At 33.8% G+C, this 19466-nt stretch overlaps 1 protein-coding gene across 1 annotated transcript; it reads left to right on the forward strand.

Moving 5' to 3' along the window:
* Positions 1-2637: 2637 nt before the first annotated feature.
* LOC128235878 (basement membrane-specific heparan sulfate proteoglycan core protein-like) lies at positions 2638-18670 on the forward strand. Its single transcript, XM_052950665.1, has 22 exons — positions 2638-2725; positions 3215-3553; positions 3920-4225; positions 4538-4813; positions 5023-5289; positions 5926-6201; positions 6508-6774; positions 8143-8409; positions 8588-8857; positions 10078-10347; positions 10563-10868; positions 12812-13147; positions 13351-13482; positions 13900-13918; positions 14064-14113; positions 14585-14603; positions 14757-14806; positions 15476-15530; positions 17001-17263; positions 17485-17500; positions 18118-18209; positions 18657-18670. Exons 1-22 carry the CDS (start codon positions 2668-2670, stop codon positions 18668-18670), a joined length of 3948 nt encoding a protein of 1315 aa, XP_052806625.1. The 5' UTR covers positions 2638-2667.
* Positions 18671-19466: the final 796 nt, after the last annotated feature.

Genomic DNA, 19466 nt, shown 5'->3' on the forward strand with positions numbered 1-19466 from the left:
ATTGGATTAAAGACCTTTGCCCAGTTGTTTTGGTGTATTATATGCCCATTATAAACTTATTGTTATGATTTGTTTTTCATCTCTTGTAGTGACTAAGTGTGTCGTAATGATTTTACCTCTATATAACAAGTATGCTTTTTGCATAGTCCTGTGGGTTCATTGATCTGGATCACAAATGTATCAAAGAACTTTCATATGATTTGAAAAATGGTTTATTTATGTTGGTAGCTACCAGAAACTTACGTTTTCATTATTTACAAATGTTTTTTTGAAATTAAATCCAACCTATAAAGTACTATATACACCTAGCAGAACTTTGGTGTGTACATATCTGCGTCAAAATGTCACGTACAAATACTGCTTTTTACTAACGTGTTACACTTAAGTGATCTGTTACTAATTATAATTATTGCATCTTTGATATCTTTGATTGTATTTTCCTTAATGTATTCCTATAATTATTATACCACAAATATATTGTTTAATTCTACAATATCTAACAAATGCATGTACACTTACACTATCGCATGAATAAATGAAACTAGTGTTGGTGCTTGGCTTTGAAATTTCAAATAAATCGAATCTATGTTTTAAGTTTTAACCAATTTTTAACCGACGACCCTTAAAAGCTAGAAAGTCCGATTGACCATTTAATAAAGCACATATGTCGTTGGAAACCTAATTCTTCTTTTCAACACAATTTATGCATGTATCTATAAAAGATCTTCAGACATGAACATAATTATAACCGATATATATATATATTTATATTTATAGGAGATATTATGACGTCGAGTTAGATGTGAAACTGTGTACCCGTCAAGACTGCGTACGTGAGACAGGTCGTAAGAAAAGCGTCCTGTCGTAATTTTCCATTTATTATATGTTTCCTTTGAGTATACACTTGTTTAAACGCACCGCTTTAAGCTTAAAGTTGAACTGAATAATAATTTCTAGTTCTTATTTTTATCACTTGTTTCTACTATCAAGTGTGTAAGACACCGCACAAATGTGTTAGAAACTTAGGTAAGGGACACCACAATTAGACACTCGTGAAATATAACTTTTAGTGCTCACTCGGTGAAATATATAACGATTTTACACTGAAACAAACCATCATCCATTATTAGCTACGTTGCAACGAATTTCCCCAGTTAAAAGCTCTAAACATTACTTATATTTTTGTATCTGTACACAATTCATGTATTTTTGGTTGTTTGGCTACTGACCTTGACACCGTACTTTCGAAATATTTAATAAAAACTGTTTAACGGAAATTTTGATAGGGTTTAACAGGCACTGAACTAGAAACACACAAAATGCAAACAAGTGAAACAACAGAACAGACTACGCATGTATCAACATATCAATTATAAATAAATGACGGGTCCACCATATGTAGTCATCGAAACAGGAGACCGTATAGGGTTAAACAAGTAAATGAGTACTTTAAAGCCTCAAAAAGTTCCAAAGTTCAAAACCTGATGTGAGTTCTCGACGAAGGAATATGGAGAGCTTTAATGGTAGGTTCTGAGCCTCCATAGGGAGTGAGTGGTTGCAGAGATGGACAGCTTCAATTAAACCGGGGATGTTCATCTTTCTTTCATCAGTCTTCAGATTGTGCAACATTTCAGATATCATTCATCGTTGAGATACAACTACTCCTTTAATTATAAATTATTACCTTCGGTTTAACGTCTCATTCATGAGTCTAATTCCCGCCTTTAGGTTTCCAAATTCCTCTTTAACACCGCACATCGGATATGATACAACCACCATCAACACCACAACCACCACAACAACAATTAAAACAAAAACGCTACAGGTACAACTATAACTTTTGTCAAGCTTTCTAAATGTTAGAAATAAAGATGTATCTGAAAATACACGAACGTGCTAGGGGGATATACACGAAACAAATGTACACTTTCCATATTATAATATAATTCATCGTCTTTATTCCATAAAAATCCACTCAAATAGTGACTTCATTAAAGTGACACTGTTATTCAAAATCAATACATGCACTTTTATAACAAACATAACTGTTGAGTGATAAACATTTAACTACCTACTAAATATTGCATTTATGGGAAATACTAAATACTGATAACCGTGTATTTAATAGCTAATATGCAAAAATATTAAATGATTGGTAAGTGCTAAAATTATTGTGATCTACTATCGTGTCATAAGGTAGAAATACTGTGTTTTCTGCACCTTTCTTTCAAACTAAACTCGGTATCTTTCATAAGTACCATTGTTTTCGACATTTAATAATCCTTTCGGTGTATTGAAACAATTGTATTAATTGTGGTATACCCTATTTTCTTACACCAGATTCTTAAGGTTAAAAATAAGCATGTCTCTGAAAATACACGAAAATGTTAGGGGTGTAAACACGAAGCAAATGTACGCTTCTGTTTCCATATTTAAATGAAAGGAATCGTCTTTATTCCATAAAAATCAACTTTTGTCGCTTTAACATGCCGTTATTACTTCAAATATTGACTTCTCTTAATAAAATACCCGAACGTGACCCTTGTCCAGATTTAATAACTTCCGGCCTAGGTAGAGAAGTTATATGAAGTGGCCTTCCATATATCAAGAAAAAGGAAATTAACTGCGAATTAACAAATAGAAACGAGTTAAGGACAATATAAAGTAATGGATAAAGTAGTATTTTACAGATTTGTGATCTTAATTTTGAATCTGGATTATTTAGGTAATTGTTTTATAAAACATCTGCTTGATAGAAATAGCATTTGTATGCATATTATTATCTTATACGTTTAACTTTTATTGTGACAATTAATATAAGAAAGCACAATTTAAACTCTCTTTGCGTTTGCGCCGTTCGGTGTACACATTGCCATTTCCGAAAGTTAGTTACGTTTCACTAAATTCAAATACAACGCAATATAACATTTGTGTTAACATGCACACATAAAACTGATATAGGTGGCAACCTCTTACCGAAGAGGTTGTGGGTTCTTTTACCACCAGGGGTACTTTCTCATGGCATCTTGAAAATAACATCAGTACTGGTTTGCACTAAGAAACGGACTTGAGCGTGATTCATAGCAGCTTTCAGCTTTATTCGTAATCGAGATAAAAAAAAACAAAAAAAAAAACGAACAAATATATTGCAAAATATATACAGTACTCTTTATTTTACACATGTCGTTTTACACATTTCTTGTTCAACTTGCAGAGTTTGTTACGTGTTGTCCCAGTAATGTACGGGTTTATACTGAACTTGGCGGAATGCCAGTCCTAAACTTCAGTATATCCCTTGATCCGAAGGTGACTTTTGATATTTACCGAGTTTCAAGATATGATGGAAGCACGTTACTTAGTTTGCAATATGAAAAAGGACAAGTGTTTGGCAAGCCACTATTACAGAACTGCTCGTTTGCTTCAACGGCTATCGCTGCAAGTGGGATTCTTGACATTATACTAAACAATGTGACTGCGGATGGTCGGGGCACATACTATTTGCGAAAGGGGGGACAAAAAGATCCGCTCAGGTGCTACACAGTATATATTCTTGGTGAGCTATATAAAACTAATCATTACTCTATTTTATGATTAACTCCAGTTGACATTAGTATGGATTTAATTATTATTTGGATGGAGTGACATAAACACGTCAAAACTTCCTACATACCAAATAATACGTCAATGTCTCAAGTTTTCAATTATGTCAATGTCAATCAAAATTATTAACATAACCGAAACTTTATTTTTCATATTTTGGATGTAGTTTGTGTTTTTCCAAAATGTATTTAGTTCAATTTCAACTCTAGAAAGTTGGTTTGTGTTGGTGTCTTAAATCGACACATTTTATGTATAAGTCATACTTGCATGCCGTGTCCTGATTGTTTATGAATGATGTCACTTGTCAAATTGTCTTTAGGTTCACCGATAATCCCGTCTTTAGCTACTAACGGATCCTTCTACGAGGGCACAAATTTACGGATTTCTTGCACGAGTACATCAACAACACTTCCAAGCAATCATTCCTTGTCCATCCAGTATAACTGGGCAATAAATGGATCGTCAATTGCAAGTGGTGGCAGGTTTTCCTTTGATTCATCTGACAATAAGGAATTGACGATATATAATATATCAAGGAATGATCGCCGGAGCGTGGTTCGTTGCACCGCTACAGAGGTCGGAGGCAAATCCTCACAGGCCTCCGAAGTGACTTTGAACGTATTTTGTATGTACATTTTCCTTTCCATATTTTTATAAATAATACCCTCTGTCAATTAAACCTTGATTGTAGCTAGATTTGGAAGTAAAAAGTCATAACATTTCTTCTTACTAAACAGAATAATTTCTGTTGTTTGGTCAGAGGTTCTGCAAGATTCATACGCGTAAATTTTGATCTTTTAGATAATTTATAATGTGTTTTTGTCGTGTTTAGAACATAATAAGTGTTTCTTACTGTGTAAATTTCATTTCAACGCAAAATGTAATTCATTAAGGAAGTCTAATACTAAATATAATTTGTATTGCATTGTAAAATCAGACGGCCCAGAAAACATCCGATTTCTATCAAGTGGACCTTCTTTGGTTTTGACTAACGGCGACACGTTTAATCCAGTTACATGCATAGCGGATTGCAATGAAGCGTGTACTTTTACCTGGAAAAAGCAAAACGGATCGGGTAGCTCCTTTACAAGTTCCAATGCTACTCTTGACCTTGGATTAATCCTCCCTTCCGAAAGTGGAATCTACATATGCACTGCAACGCACATGGTTCCGGGTCATTCGTTGACAAAAACATTAAATGTTTCAGTCATCTGTAAGTATGATAAAACATATAAAATATTAACTGATATTAATTTCCTAAAAAAGACATATATGTTCCTATTCTGTCAGTTTTTTAAGCTTTAAATCAGAGGGTTATTGTAAGTAATTTTCCATTAAGCACTCTTTGGAATGAGTCCCCATTCTTCATAAAATTTATACTTTGAACGTGTGCTGTAAAAGTGATATACATTTATGTTTAAGATGGACCAGACAAAGTTTCCATTTCACCTAGTAAAACAACATACACCATGAACGAAGGACTTACCCTAAATGTTATTACATGTTCCGCACCTTGTTACCCCAACTGTACCTTTGTATGGAAGAAAGCAGGCCTAACCGTCAGTTCTAATGCGCGGTTGGATATCGGCCAGGTAGACAGAAATGATGATGGCAATTACACGTGTACGGCACTGAACCCAACATCTATGATGACCAGGGACAGCGCCAGCATAACCATCGTTGTTACATGTGCGTTCATTTCATCGTTTAGTTGAAAACGTCAAATTTCAGAATAATATGAAAGGACGCCAATGTGTTTCTGTTCTTAAATGTGCTCATGGCAAAGAAAGGAAAGGTTATATTAATAGTAATTATGGTATCCACTTTGATAGAGATTAACTGTATGAACTACTATTTATAATTGGCGTTTTATCTCTAATACAAATCCATTATCATATTTTAATATCACTTTAAGGCATATAGTAAAAATAAAGAATGTGTGTTTGAGTGTGAGATATAGTTCGCCGAAAGAGCATCAAAAACGTGATCACCAGTGAAGCATTGGGTGTTAACGTAGTGAAATTTAACCTCACGCTCGAACAAACGTTTTGTTTATTATCATTAGACGCCTTAAAGTGACATTAATATATATATATATATAATAACAGTTTATTCGAGAAACGCGCCAAACTTTATGCGCACGTAACGTCATTTCGAAATGACGACATTGATATCGTGGCTCAGCCCTCACCGCACACATATTTAATTTTGCTAGCAGAATTAGCTAAAATTTCACAACGGTAAAAATAAAATCTATTCCCTAAACAAAACCATTGAAAGGTTAACATGCAAATAGATTTCATTTCTATCATTTCATGACATAAGACGGGCCGGAGAAAATCCGATTTCGTCCTAATGTATCTTCTGTGACTTTAAACGACGGTGCATCATTTAATCCAGTCACCTGCCTTGCTTATTGCAATCCAAAATGTTCATTTTACTGGACAAAGCAGAATGAAACAGATTCAAATGTTACCAGTTCCAATGCTACCCTGGACCTAAATGAAGCCATTCCCTCAAAAAGTGGCAATTATATGTGTACGGCAACGCACACAATTACAGGGGATTCATTGAGAAGGACGTTAAATGTTTCAGTTATTTGTAAGTAGGTGGAAAAGCGGTGTTTGAATCGATCTCATAGATGACATTTGTTAAGTTTGTTTTAAAATGTTTTTTGTTTAACTGTAATAAGCACGTAGAAAGTCTGAAGTTAAATTGCTTCAACTGCGTACACAGGATGGTTTTTGGTATTTCATGATTATTAGATCCGTCATAAAATCTTGAAAATAGAAAAGCTCGGGCCTTGGCACTGCTGCTAAGTCCTTTACATTCCACGAGTATTTGTATCCATTTTCAAACATTGATCGCAGTTATTGCGTGCGAAGTATATCTACTTTCATGTTACAGATGGCCCAGACAAAGTACTCATATCACCTTCCAAAACAACATACACTCTCACAGAGGGAGATATCATTAACGTCACTACTTGTTCAGCATCGTGTTTCCCACAATGTGCAATGACGTGGATGAAAACAGGGAAACTATTCAGTTCTTCGACCGAACTTAACCTAGGACAAGTAGAGAGGGAGGATGCCGGCGTATATGTTTGTATTGCAAGAAATCCATCATCTAACCTGAGTCAGGCAAGCGCCAATATTACCGTGGCTGTAAGGTGTAAGTACGCTTCACTTTACATCCTTCAAATACTTTACTGCTACCATGCCGATCCAATTTCAGTTTTACTGTTTCAGTCCTGAAATTAAAAGTTATCAATATATGTTGAAAATTGATACAATGCATGTAATATAAATGAAATTGTTGCGATTCACTGTTAATCAACCAATTGATATCACAACATGCTCGCTCTCAATATCCCTTTATATAGTGTATAAATGGTGACTTATAGAGAATTAACAGTGCAATAAAATGATATTTCACTGCTTTGAACTTTAAGCCGATGTCAGTGCCATATCTAACTTCAGCGCGCACATGACTGTGAAACAAGCTCAATGACGTCATTTCACAATTTTGAGCGTTCGTCTGAAAAACTACAAATACCTGTCATTTTTTACTCTTTTTCGGCATTTAATAAACAGAGGGAATTTGTTCCGTGTAAGCTAGCACAATATTATGTTTCACCTCGTAGACATCAAGAGTAATTATTTCACACGTGGCTACCCCACTCGTGTATTATAGCTTTTATTGTTTACTCTGTGAAACGTATTTGATCTAACTCTGAAACAAACAATTATGCTCCATATTTTGTTTGATAATGTTCAGAAGAAAATTTATTTAAGTTGGCTCAATGTAATTCTGTTGAAATTCTTTAAATATTTACACATTTATTTTGAAAAATCTCTGTGCGTTAAGACAAGATAAATAAATTTAAGGTAAAACGGTTCGCAATGTATATTATTTTCCTTATTACATGGAAATTCTCATTCATACGTTTGTTCTAATTTGGAGTAGACCCAGCTTAAATAATGTCCGTATTTGAAATAAATGTTTACAATTGTGTACAATTGCTCAAAACGATCAAAAGAAACTTAACAAAAGAAGTTTCGCATGTCTAATTGTTTAATGAATTGTACTAACGTAATACTGAAAACAAAAAGATATTTATTTCAGACAACGAAAAAGTTTATGAGATGTTTGTTTCTATTCAATCTCCCTGGGTGTCTAAATAATATTTGAATACCAGTCATTTGCCCTTAGGTAAACACGCTAGCATTGCGTTCAATATGCACAATGTCAATTTATACGAACAATGCGTTTTCCTGCGATTTATATTATCAAGTTCATGTGTATTTTAAAATAGTAATATATATAATATGTCACGGGTCATTATATAATACACGCATTTGTTCACTGAGTTCAGGAAACGTATGCCTTGCCGAAATATTACCAATTAACCGAATATTGTTTGCAATTAAATCATTTACAAACTGGCGTAGTGATATTGATACTATGTACATCTGTAATACACAACCATATATGATGGTTATATTGTGATGATATATGTGATAAATCTATAAATTACAGTTGGGCCAGATTCCATAACCCTTTCTCCATCCGCAATATCCTATTCCTTGATGGAGGGAGAACCATTACAACCAGTATCTTGCACGGCCTCCTGTTTCCCTCCTTGTACGTTTGTATGGTCGCAATCAGGAGCTACTGTCAGTTCTGACGAACGCTTGGATCTTGGTCACATGATTAGATCCGAAGCAGGAAAGTACATCTGCACTGCAAGCAACTCTGCAACAAACGTGACACTAAGTGGTCAAGAAGTGGAACTCATCGTAATATGTATGTATTAATGCACTTTTTTATTGAGCTCATTCTTTAAAACAAAATCGTTTTTAAGGTAGGTTTATTAATTGATAAAAATGGAACAATATTCAAACATGTAATTCAACAATAAACTTTAAGACGTAAATGATAAAATCGTAGGTGTTACAAACACATATAAATATTTGCATTCCAGATGGCCCTGATAATGTAACTTTGACACCTTCGATAGAAAACTATACCTTTAATGAAGGTTATGACCTTGAACCGATTACCTGTTTTTCGGACTGCTTACCGACGTGCTCTTATACTTGGAAAACAAGCAAGGATGTTATCGTGAACCAGACAGCCATCCTTGATTTAAAACCGTTAGACAGATCGAAGATGGATGAATACCAATGTGATGTGATCAACGTCAATTCATCGAAACAAGAAAGTGGAAGTTTGGTCGCTGTAAATGTGAGATGTACGTTAATCAGTTGATTATATTCAATTAAGCTAATTGATTTGTTACAGCAGTCAGCACAAGTTATTAAGTATATTGTTGTTAAAAATGCGGTAATGTTGATGATATTTTAATGTTGTCTGTTGAGATGTTGCATTGTTTTCGTTGCGCCTCTAATCAATAGTTATATAATTGTCTGCAGTGTTTGTCCATGTAGTTTCCAATTTATCCTGTCAATTTTATACAAATTGGTCGAATAACAAGGTGCCGTGTGAATTTTGGTTAATTATGGTATTAATTAATTAATTATGACCACATGATGTTTAGCTACAATCAGTTTGTCATGTTACTGCCAACACGGACTTCTTTTCTATTGTGAAATGTCAGAGGAAAAGCACAAATCATGCTTCATTGTCTTATCAATAGTCCGCAAACCACCAAAAACCAACCTCAAAAATCACTCGCACAGAAGGTTTCATCACTCTGCATGATAATGACACTCGCAAAGAAAATAACACACAAACTTGTACACTGACACCGCCCGCAAATGCTGAAAAAGTGCAGCACAAAACGAAACTAAATTTCGTTTCTGTAGTGAATGACAAAATCTCACTTTCAATAGAAATGAATTCCCTCATTGCCGGTGCAATACTGGACATCCAAAACTTTTTTAATGTCTATATGAAGTAAACATTTTAACCATGTGGCGATTCGTTTGACAAGTAAACACTCGTAATCTTGAACCATGACCTGTGTAGTCTGTGACTTGCGGAATAATTGTTACATTAATAGAACATGTTTGGTGACTGATCTATGTTTATGCTCTTTTAAATTATTGTATGTTTTGATTTCATATTGACTTATTGAATTGCAGTTACCTTGATAAGCTTATTGAAAAAACGCATAGTTTTTAGAACTATTTTTATGTACATTTATACATGGTTACCTACTGTAGTGTGCCGATATCAACAGTCAAAAAACAGTTGTTGCCCTTTTTTAAAAGAAAAGGTACTTGCTGACCCGAAGGTAAATAATCGTGTTTTAATAAACAAAGTAACAGGATAAATAGAAAGCTAAGTTAGTGCCGTGGATGGAGAAAGTTTATCTGGCTCGGCAACGGAATTTATAAATTCCTCCGTCTTGCCAGATAAACTTTCTCCATCCACGGTACTAACCTTAAACTATCTATACATTAGTATGAAAGGTAGAGCAAATCTTCTCCTTTGTCGTCGTGTAAATAGACGGTCCAGACACACCTACTTTAAACGTTTCTAAAACGACAACTGTGACCGAAGGCGACACAATCCAGATCCTTTGTTCGGCAAATTGCTGGCCAGCGTGTGTATTTCGTTGGAAAAACCTGACAGTAGATACTGCAGTTACTTCCACGAGCTTGCTTCAAATAAGTCCGGTGTCCCGCTGGAATTCGGGAACATACAGATGCATTGTAAACAATCCTTCGATGGACATTTTATTTGAAACATTTACGGAGGTCGAGCTGATTGTTCATTGTAAGCATAATCATTCATTTGCAAAATATAAATGCGTTGCAATTCTCCGAATACGTTCTTAGTGATCATTATTCTTAAATAACTAAATACTTATTGAATGCTTCGTACATGCTTATGCATTTTTTTTTAATGTATTTGCTTTAAAATAGTACTGTTATTTTTAGTTCGATCAATCTAACAACATGCATGACATTATTGAATCCACATTAACTCAGATCCACCTGATGTCATAATATTCTCGTCATCAAAATCACCAGCGGAAGGAGAGAACTTTACGATGGTGTGTGTTGCTTCCGGTGTGCCTGCGATATATGATTTCAACGGATTTGAACAGAAAGTGGGAGATGTTGTCGTTTATAACAACAATACAATGCGTCCTGGCCAAATGGCAAACATGTCTGTTCAAATCCCTCTCTTGCATGTACAAGATACTGGCACATTCACTTGTCGTGTAAGCAATGGAATACCGGATGTTGATAAACGTCTTGTGCACTCTGCTTCTTTCATGCTCCAAGTTAGAGGTATCCCTTTTTCTCTTTTTTTCCTTTTCTTACCAAAAGAATTGTAAGCGTTATAACATGATGATAAGATATGTGCAACCTTAGTTTGTTAATAAATGTCTATCAAACAGACATATGTAAGATCTATCAAACAGACATATGTAAGAAATATACATACATATAAAACAGATCGTTTTTGCTATGACAATGGGCTAAATGGACAACCTAGTCGATAATGGATAACAGTTGTTTACTGCAACATATGTTAATACACACATAGTTAATTTTATTTAGGTAATATTAAAACACATCACGAATTTCACGATATCATAATTCATGATAGCAAAGCAAGCGGCCAAATATTTATAGTGCTACACACTATAACAGTTAACATACAATGGCTTATACAAAACGAAATAACAACATGGACAGATAATCACAATGACAAACAATCAATGCGAATATAAAACAGCATCTGACATGAGCATATACAACATTCACACATTTAAAACACCAATATCCAGTATGACAATCACACTCTAAAGATCAGTGGTATACCAATAGAGCTGTAAGAGGTAAGTGTACAGAATAAGAGATAGTGTACAGAATAAGAGATAGTGTACAGAATAAGAGATAGTGTACAGAATAAGAGATAGTGTACAGAATAAGAGAAAGTGTACAGAATAAGAGAAAGTGTACAGAATAATTGAAAGTGTACAGAATAAGAGAGAGTGTACAGAATAAGAGAAAGTGTACAGAATAAGAGAAAATATATTATCGGAACTATACTACTTTTGGGTTTCTTTCCTTTTTCGGAAATACATTTATAAAAGCATTAATATGCAATAACACAAATGATCTCAGCGAGAACATAATCAAATACATAAATGAAACCAAGATACCAAACCCTCATTACTTTCCCAGATTTAGATAACATATTTCAAATGCAGAAATCAAAAAGGCATGCAATGTCTGCAAAACTTCGTGGACAATATAATATACAAGATCAATTCAGAACCAAGATAACGTCATTACTAACATACGTTAATGATTTCCGACTGAAACATAATTTGATTTGAATTTCTGTTGATTTCTGAAGGTTTTAGAGCTCTGGAAATATAAATTAAAATCGTTAAAAAAAGTTTGCGAAAATACAATGTTTTTTTTACATCTTTGCACTCGAAAACTGTTTTACTGGGTCCGTCTTACCCATGCCCATAGTCTTGACCGAAAGTTTCAAAATCCACAAATTTCATATTTAAACGCTGGGCACGGTCTTAAATGTCACAGTTCTATTGTTGGGAAATGGTTAAAAAGCATATTTTTCGGTAGTTTTGTGACACCCCGGGTTGATCTTTAAAGGTCACAGACTACTAAATAATTTCCCAAATTATTCAATAGACTAGTTTGCACAATAATTTCACGTGCTTTGCGATCCCCAACACCATGTTTTATGAGACGCTCCACATGTGTACTAAACATTAAGCAACGTATGAAAAAAGCAACGTTTATTATAAGAAAACAAATAGTTGAACGTAACCATTGTGTTTTCGATAATGTCACCAACTCCGGTGGATGTGTACAAACTATGCGTTGAAAATGTATGACAAACAATTAGATCAAGTAGATCCAACATGGTCAGTCTGTTTTTAAATCACAAACAATTCAGTTTCAAAACCTATAAATATGGAACGTAGCCAATGGTTTGATATGGTATAACCATGCTTTGAGATACTGCAGTGTTTTAATTAAAAGAAATAAGGCATCTAACAATGTGTTGACGCTTCTGAACTGGTGTTAGTTGCCCTGAAACATGCCAAATCGATTATTGTAACAAAGATGTTCCAAAGTTGTAACTTGTCGAATCGGTATGTGGTTATTTCCTGTGTGATAGTGATATTATACATATACACTTACCAATCGGACACGCAGACTTTTGATATATTTAATTTTTTTTTCTTCAGCAAGACCAATTATCTTTTTTGAAGACACCATATTTCACGGAGACGCCGGTTATGACTTGTTTATCCATTGTTCCTTCTACTCACATCCGGAAATGTCCTTTTATTATATCCAAAGATATGACGGACTGAATGTCACTGTAAACTCTGGAAATGTTGACATAGTGGTTAATAAGACATTGGTCCGTACACGATTTTACGACGAGAATGTCATTTTGCACGGACATCGCATTACTGTTCATTTTAAAGACTTGACTAGTGAAGATTTCGGTCGATACGTTCTTTTCATAGAAAATGCCATAGGAACCCAATCGACTGAATTTTCTATTATATCTAAATGTGAGTCTTCTTTTTTCCATCAAAAACACTCTAATAAAATTTATTTGGAATGTTTGAAATACAAGTTACAAATGTTAACTCGTTAAATTTTGTGGCTTTGTTTACCATCATAATGTATTTATTTATTCCTCTGCCTGTTTAAAGATACACACAGTTGCAATCTTTGATATGTAGTCCACCTAAAATATTTCATTTTGTTTTAGCCAAGGTTCCGACTTTCAATATCAATTTCATTATCAGCTGTTGTCTCGGGGGAATTGGCTTTGTGGTGTGTATTGTTTTTTTGGTCTTGATTATAAGGAGGAGACCTTGTTCAAGTAACAATAAAGATAACGGTAAGTTTAGTGACAAAGTCACATCATTATAAGAGCATAAACTACGAAATATGGAAACAAAATAAAACTGTACTCGCCTTTAATTCTAAACGATCTGAAAGTCACCATGCGACTTTTCCTAAAAGCAATTTATTGCTGGCTCCGAGTAACATAGTGTTTGGGTATCCAACAATTGCGTATTAACACATAGTTCTACCCACGAAAGAAAAAAACGCATAACATACATTTGTAGTTTTATTGTTCTATTTCTAGGCTGAGAATAGTTCAATATAAACTTGAAGTCCGAATTATTTTTATAGTTAGTTGTTATCTAGATTTCGCAACAATTATTTGTTTATTTACGTGTTGTTTCTGCTGTTACGTCCTTGAATGCAATATATTTATAATATTAACAATTACAGACAACATTGTTTTCAGATTCTGACGATACAGTTAGGTAGGTATATGTTTTGTGTTACAATACTTTCCTCGATATATTTCACATAACAGTCATTATTTGTAATTTGAAATTGGAAAATGCCAATCGAATCTTTTATTTATATTTTCTTTTAGAGTTTTGAAAATGAAAATAAACGTTTCAGGCAACCAGGGGGCGATGGACAGCAGTATCAAAACCTGAGTAGCGACGAAAGTAACTATATTTGTTGTTGGTCTAAATCTATTTTTAAAACTATGTTTGTTAATGAACAGGTTCATTCTTTCAATATTAATTTCATTTTCAGCGGTTGTGCCGGGTTCTTTGCCTTTGTGGTTCATAAAGTTGTTTTGGTCTTGATTATAAGAAAGATACGCACATGTAACAAATATTAAAAAACCTTTAAGACCTTTAATTCTAAACGATCTGAAGATCACCATGTGACATTTTCTGAAAGCAATGCATGGCTTGCTGTGTGTAACACAGTGTTTATGTACCAACCAACTCTATTATAGCGCTTAGTTTTACTCACGACAGAAAAAAAAACGCATAGCATGCAGTCGTAGTGTTTATATTTTCTTATTAAGGTGTCGCGACAAAGATTTGTTCAATTTAAGGTTGTATTTGCTGTAACGTCTTTGAATGCAATATAATTATAAAATGAACAATAACAGACATTTTTTTCAGATTCTGACGATACAGTTAGGTAGGTTTATATTTTGTGTTATAATACTTTTCTCAATATATTTCACATTACAGTCATTATTTGTCATTTGTAATTGGAAAATTACTGCCTGCCAATCAATTTCTTTATTTATATTTTCGTTTAGAGTTTGGCAAATACACATTAATGTTTCAGGTCTCCAGGGGGCGATGTACAGCAGTATCAAAACCTGAATAGCTACGAAAGTAATTCATTTGTTTTTGTCGATTATATTTTTATGTTTGTTAATGTTTAGTCTGTGTTTGAAAATATGATATACGAGTTTACCTTACATTGAAAATAGAATCCGGTTCTAGTTAGTTATTAAAACTTTATTTAAGGTGTAGAATAGTATAATATCTTTAAATATCATAGAGGATAATTGTTTATTTCAGTGTAAGATTGCAATACATTTCATTGAGCGAGCAACAAAAACTTTCTTTAACGAGTGGCGTAGCCATGAATAAAATATTCACTTTTGGTGTTGATGGGGTGAAATATTTTGCGATCGTGCTCTGAAACTAATAGTTTGTTTTCTTTTAATTATATGCTAGAACGGTTAAAAATGTCATTTTATAGTGTGTTTTTTTTTAGAAAAAACGCACCAGATTGTATGCGAAATAAATGTCATTTCGAAAATGACGTCTTTGAAATTAAGTCCTAATTGCTAGCTGATATTTGATCTTGACGTAAGAATTGGCTAAAATTTCAAAACAGTCAAATAATCAAATTTATATTTATACTGTTTAACACAGTGAAATATCATTTTAGTTCATTGATAAATCTCTATTATCCACCGAAAGCATATAATAAAGTGTAATAATGAACACATTTCATCTCTTTTACCATTTGTGTCCCTGATTTAAATTCGACAGATACTCCAACAGCAATGACGAAGAAAGGCGTGAAGAAGGGTCCTAATTATGACAGGTAAGACTAACAACTAGTAAACAGCCTACTTTAAGTTCTCGATAAGTGCCCCGACCCCCAATCTGGAGTAATACACACGGTTGTTTCTTGGACCAAATCGTTCATTTACAAAAGGGCGTTTTCTACGTCAATATTTCCACAAATTGATTATTTATGATATGCAAGAAAAAAATTAATCATGTTTTTCCGGTACGGATCGAAAAATCCGACCCTCGGGCACGCTGCGTAGCCGGTTACTCGGCAAGCCTCATTACCGGCTTACGCGCAAGCCCTCGGGTCGGATTTTTCAATCCGTACCGGAAACACATTATAGAAACTTGTACTCTTTGAAGCTTTGACGTGTATTTCTTGCTTTTGACATATTTGAATATAATTGGCTGCGCGTCTGGAATAAGATTTTTTACTGTTTTGTTGTCATGTTCAATTTATACAATATTGCACCAATAATGCCTTTTGTGAAGGCAATTATGGACTGAGTAGTTCAGATGATGTTGTATTCTCTAGTGGGTGCATTGTTGACTTATAAGTTAAACGTCAGCTACATCGCTTTTATTTGGTGAATACCACGTAGGTGTGTGTTTTCTTTATAAGACGACGGCCATGTCTACAGTTATACAAGTCGACAATTGTTAATGGACAAGGGCTATATTTTTTTTAGATTATACGAAAAGTGAAAACTTATCAATGACTCATTTCTTTCAACCTTCCTTCATTTATGTTGTAAAGGAATCGTTTTGATGTCCGTGAATAGTTAAAAACCTATATAAATAGTGTATGTTTTTAAAAAAATATGTTTGCTAGACCTCTATAACGATAACTACAAACTTATTCGATGCCTCTTTATTTAGAATGGTCGCTATTCAGAGACGCAGAGGTTATTTCCCTTCGTTAAGGGCATATCCATGCGCATTTTTGTCTGAAATATAACATGTAACACAGGGAAGAAGTATGTGGTTAACCGCAATGCTAGGATAACTGAAATAGCCAGCCAATTCATTCTTGTTGATCACGTACATAAAGGCACAATGCTGCCAATGTATGACGATGAAACACCTTTATAAACTCCAATAAGGCAATTACGCAACTAGACATCAACGTTACGTGTATTGTATATTTTCAACATATCTCATACAATAATTTATATTCACACTTAAACCTATTCAGCCGCATATTTGATGTCTTGCATTAACATTCGTCTTTTAGTATTTTTCTTGTAACATAAATAATACGTGTGGAAAAATATCTGAGAGTCAAAAACTAAAGTACATTTCCGACGAAATATATTCTTGATCTAGAAGACTGACACAATAACTACCCTGTCTACGAAGACGACTTTCACAACAGTTTAGATAACGGAAAATGTTTGAAAATGCATCGTTTTAAGTATCTGATAATATCAAGTGCTACAATTGAACCACGGTCCGTTTTATGTGTTATCCTTTTTACCAGTAACTATATCCTGTGTTTTAGACTGGAGAATTCAAAATCCACACTGAGTCATCTTTATGCTGAAATTCCTGACAGAATCGGCGCAACACAGAGTCGTCTTTATGCTGACATTCCTGACAGAATCGGCGCCACACAGAGTCATCTTTATGCTGAAATTCCTGACAGAATCGGCGCCACACAGAGTCGTCTTAATGCTGACATTCCTGAAAGGATTGGCACTACACAGAGTCATCTGTATGATGAAATTCCTGACAAGATCGGAAACTCGTCATATATGAAGATTGGTAAGAGGAGTTTTTCAACTAAAATAACAGAAGAATATAATTATTATACATGTACTGATTAATGGAGTTATTGTATCTTTCTGGAAAAATATAATTAATAATACATGTACTGCATAATGGTGGTATTATATCTCTTTGGAAGTAAACTTTGAGTTTGAAAAAAACTTGATTGTTTTATATATGTAATAATATGTTTCATATGCCGTATTTTATCATTTCAGACAAGTCCTTTACAAGGTACGATATGTATATACGAATATATATATATATATATATATATATATATATATATATATATATATATATATATATATATATATAACGAATGCTATTGGTTTTCTTGTCAAGATATACTATCATACACATTTATTCAAAACAATTAACTTTATCAGGGCGAGGAATCACGTGACTTAAAGGAGTTCTCACATGGGCCACTTAAAAAAAATGGGCCACAAATATATGAAAATATAAGCCTCTAAAATCCAATGATAATTTTTGCTTCTACATGTGCGAATTATTTAAGTTTTGCTTGTATTTTAATGATGCAATCCTTGGGTAAAATTTCAATTTGACGGATATTTGTAGAACGGTGCAACGCTAAATTTTCGGCCAAGGATTGCATCATTAAAATACAAGCAAATCTAGAAAAGTTCACACATACAGAAGCAGAAAATAGCATTAGAAATATTTCCATCGGTTGTGACCCTTGGTGACCTATGGCAGATACCCCTTTAAGTCACGTGATTCCTCACCCTGTTTATAACTCGTTTTAAAAATGTAAAACATGGCATACGTGGATTTCTCTATCAATATTTATATGATAAACTTCATAAAAGCCTGCTGTCACTTTTCAGGGGTAGTAACGTTTATCATGAGCTGAAGTCAAGAAGTAAGATTTCAAAACAGTTCGACGAAGCTATTTTTCAGAACGCAAAAATTGCTACAGGTATGAATATATAGCTTTAACAGTTGCGTTATCGAGTAACTAGAGAATGACCCATTCTCATTCTTAGCATTAAAAAGTGAGATTTGAAATCGGCAATTAAATTAAGTGACAAAAATAGAATAATGAATTTGTAAATAACATCATACGTTTTCTTTGATAAATTATGTTGCAACATAACTAGTTTCAGATTCCCGGGTGTATAACAACACAACTTTGGAAACACCTCAGTGATTAGAAGCTTGCGCACACCTTAAAATTATTTCTAAAGTACTACTGCTCTAAGAAATGCACCGCAAATAATAACAGTTTGATACGTGACGTGACTATACACTGTATAACAATATCCAAAATGTGTGCACATATTCTTGACGTCAGTCTGACTGTCATTAATCCACGACAATGTAGAACGTAATATGTGTATAATGACCCTAAGTTTGTACCATTAAGATCTTGGTGCGTGAACAGCGATCGACTTATATTGTTATTATATAAATAATGGATGCAACTTCCAACTCAGATCGTTGTAAGTGTTGAAGCTGCGGCAAAGAACTCTAACGTAATTCTAAATTGTGCAGAAGTGACCTTTAACCACATGATTCATGAACAAACTAAAGGATCAAATTGAATTTGACCGGCAAGAGGCATTGGGAAGACGCAACCAAGTAATTAAGTATTAAGTAATAGTGAACTAAAATGTCCCTAAGTAAAGATGGAATGTGGAAAACTTTACTCTTTAAAAAGGACGTTGCAGTGGCTGTTTAGGCGTATCATTTACTAAAGCATGTAAATACAGCGGTTATGTCGTGAATATCATAGACCCATTATCATCTTAGAAGATTCTTTCTAATCAAACAGATGACAATAGTGTGTATATGCTAGTGCTTACTAACTCAAGCGTAATGTAGATATAAGAGAATATTTGTATATACTTTGGAAACAATGAAAATAAAATTGAACATTGAGAGTTTGTTAGCTTTTGTTTTGTCCTTTCATTTCTATAATATATTTTGAATACGCAAATATCGTTAACGATCATAACTTAGAAACGATATTTCAATATTTATTATACTTTAAATACCGTATGTGTGTTTATATGAAGATTAACGACTCTTGCGAGCGTTGAACAAAATCAGATTATGGATTTTCCCCCTTTTGTCGCCAAAATCAGATAAACATTAAACTACAAAGTCACGTTAGATTGAACTTGTTAAATGATGACAAGAGTTAATACAACGGTCATTGAAAACTGCTCTAGGT

This window comes from Mya arenaria, chromosome 5 (assembly GCF_026914265.1).
Source record: "Mya arenaria isolate MELC-2E11 chromosome 5, ASM2691426v1".
Lineage (NCBI taxonomy): Eukaryota > Metazoa > Mollusca > Bivalvia > Myida > Myidae > Mya > Mya arenaria.

Coding starts and splice junctions, on each gene's coding strand:
- LOC128235878 (XM_052950665.1), top strand. CDS start 2,668: ATGGATAAAGTAGTATTTTACAGATTTGTGATCTTAATTTTGAATCTG. Junction 2,726..3,214: donor TTTGAATCTGGATTATTTAG/GTAATTGTTTTA, acceptor TTCAACTTGCAG/AGTTTGTTACGTGTTGTCCC. Junction 5,290..5,925: donor CATAACCATCGTTGTTACAT/GTGCGTTCATTT, acceptor TCATGACATAAG/ACGGGCCGGAGAAAATCCGA.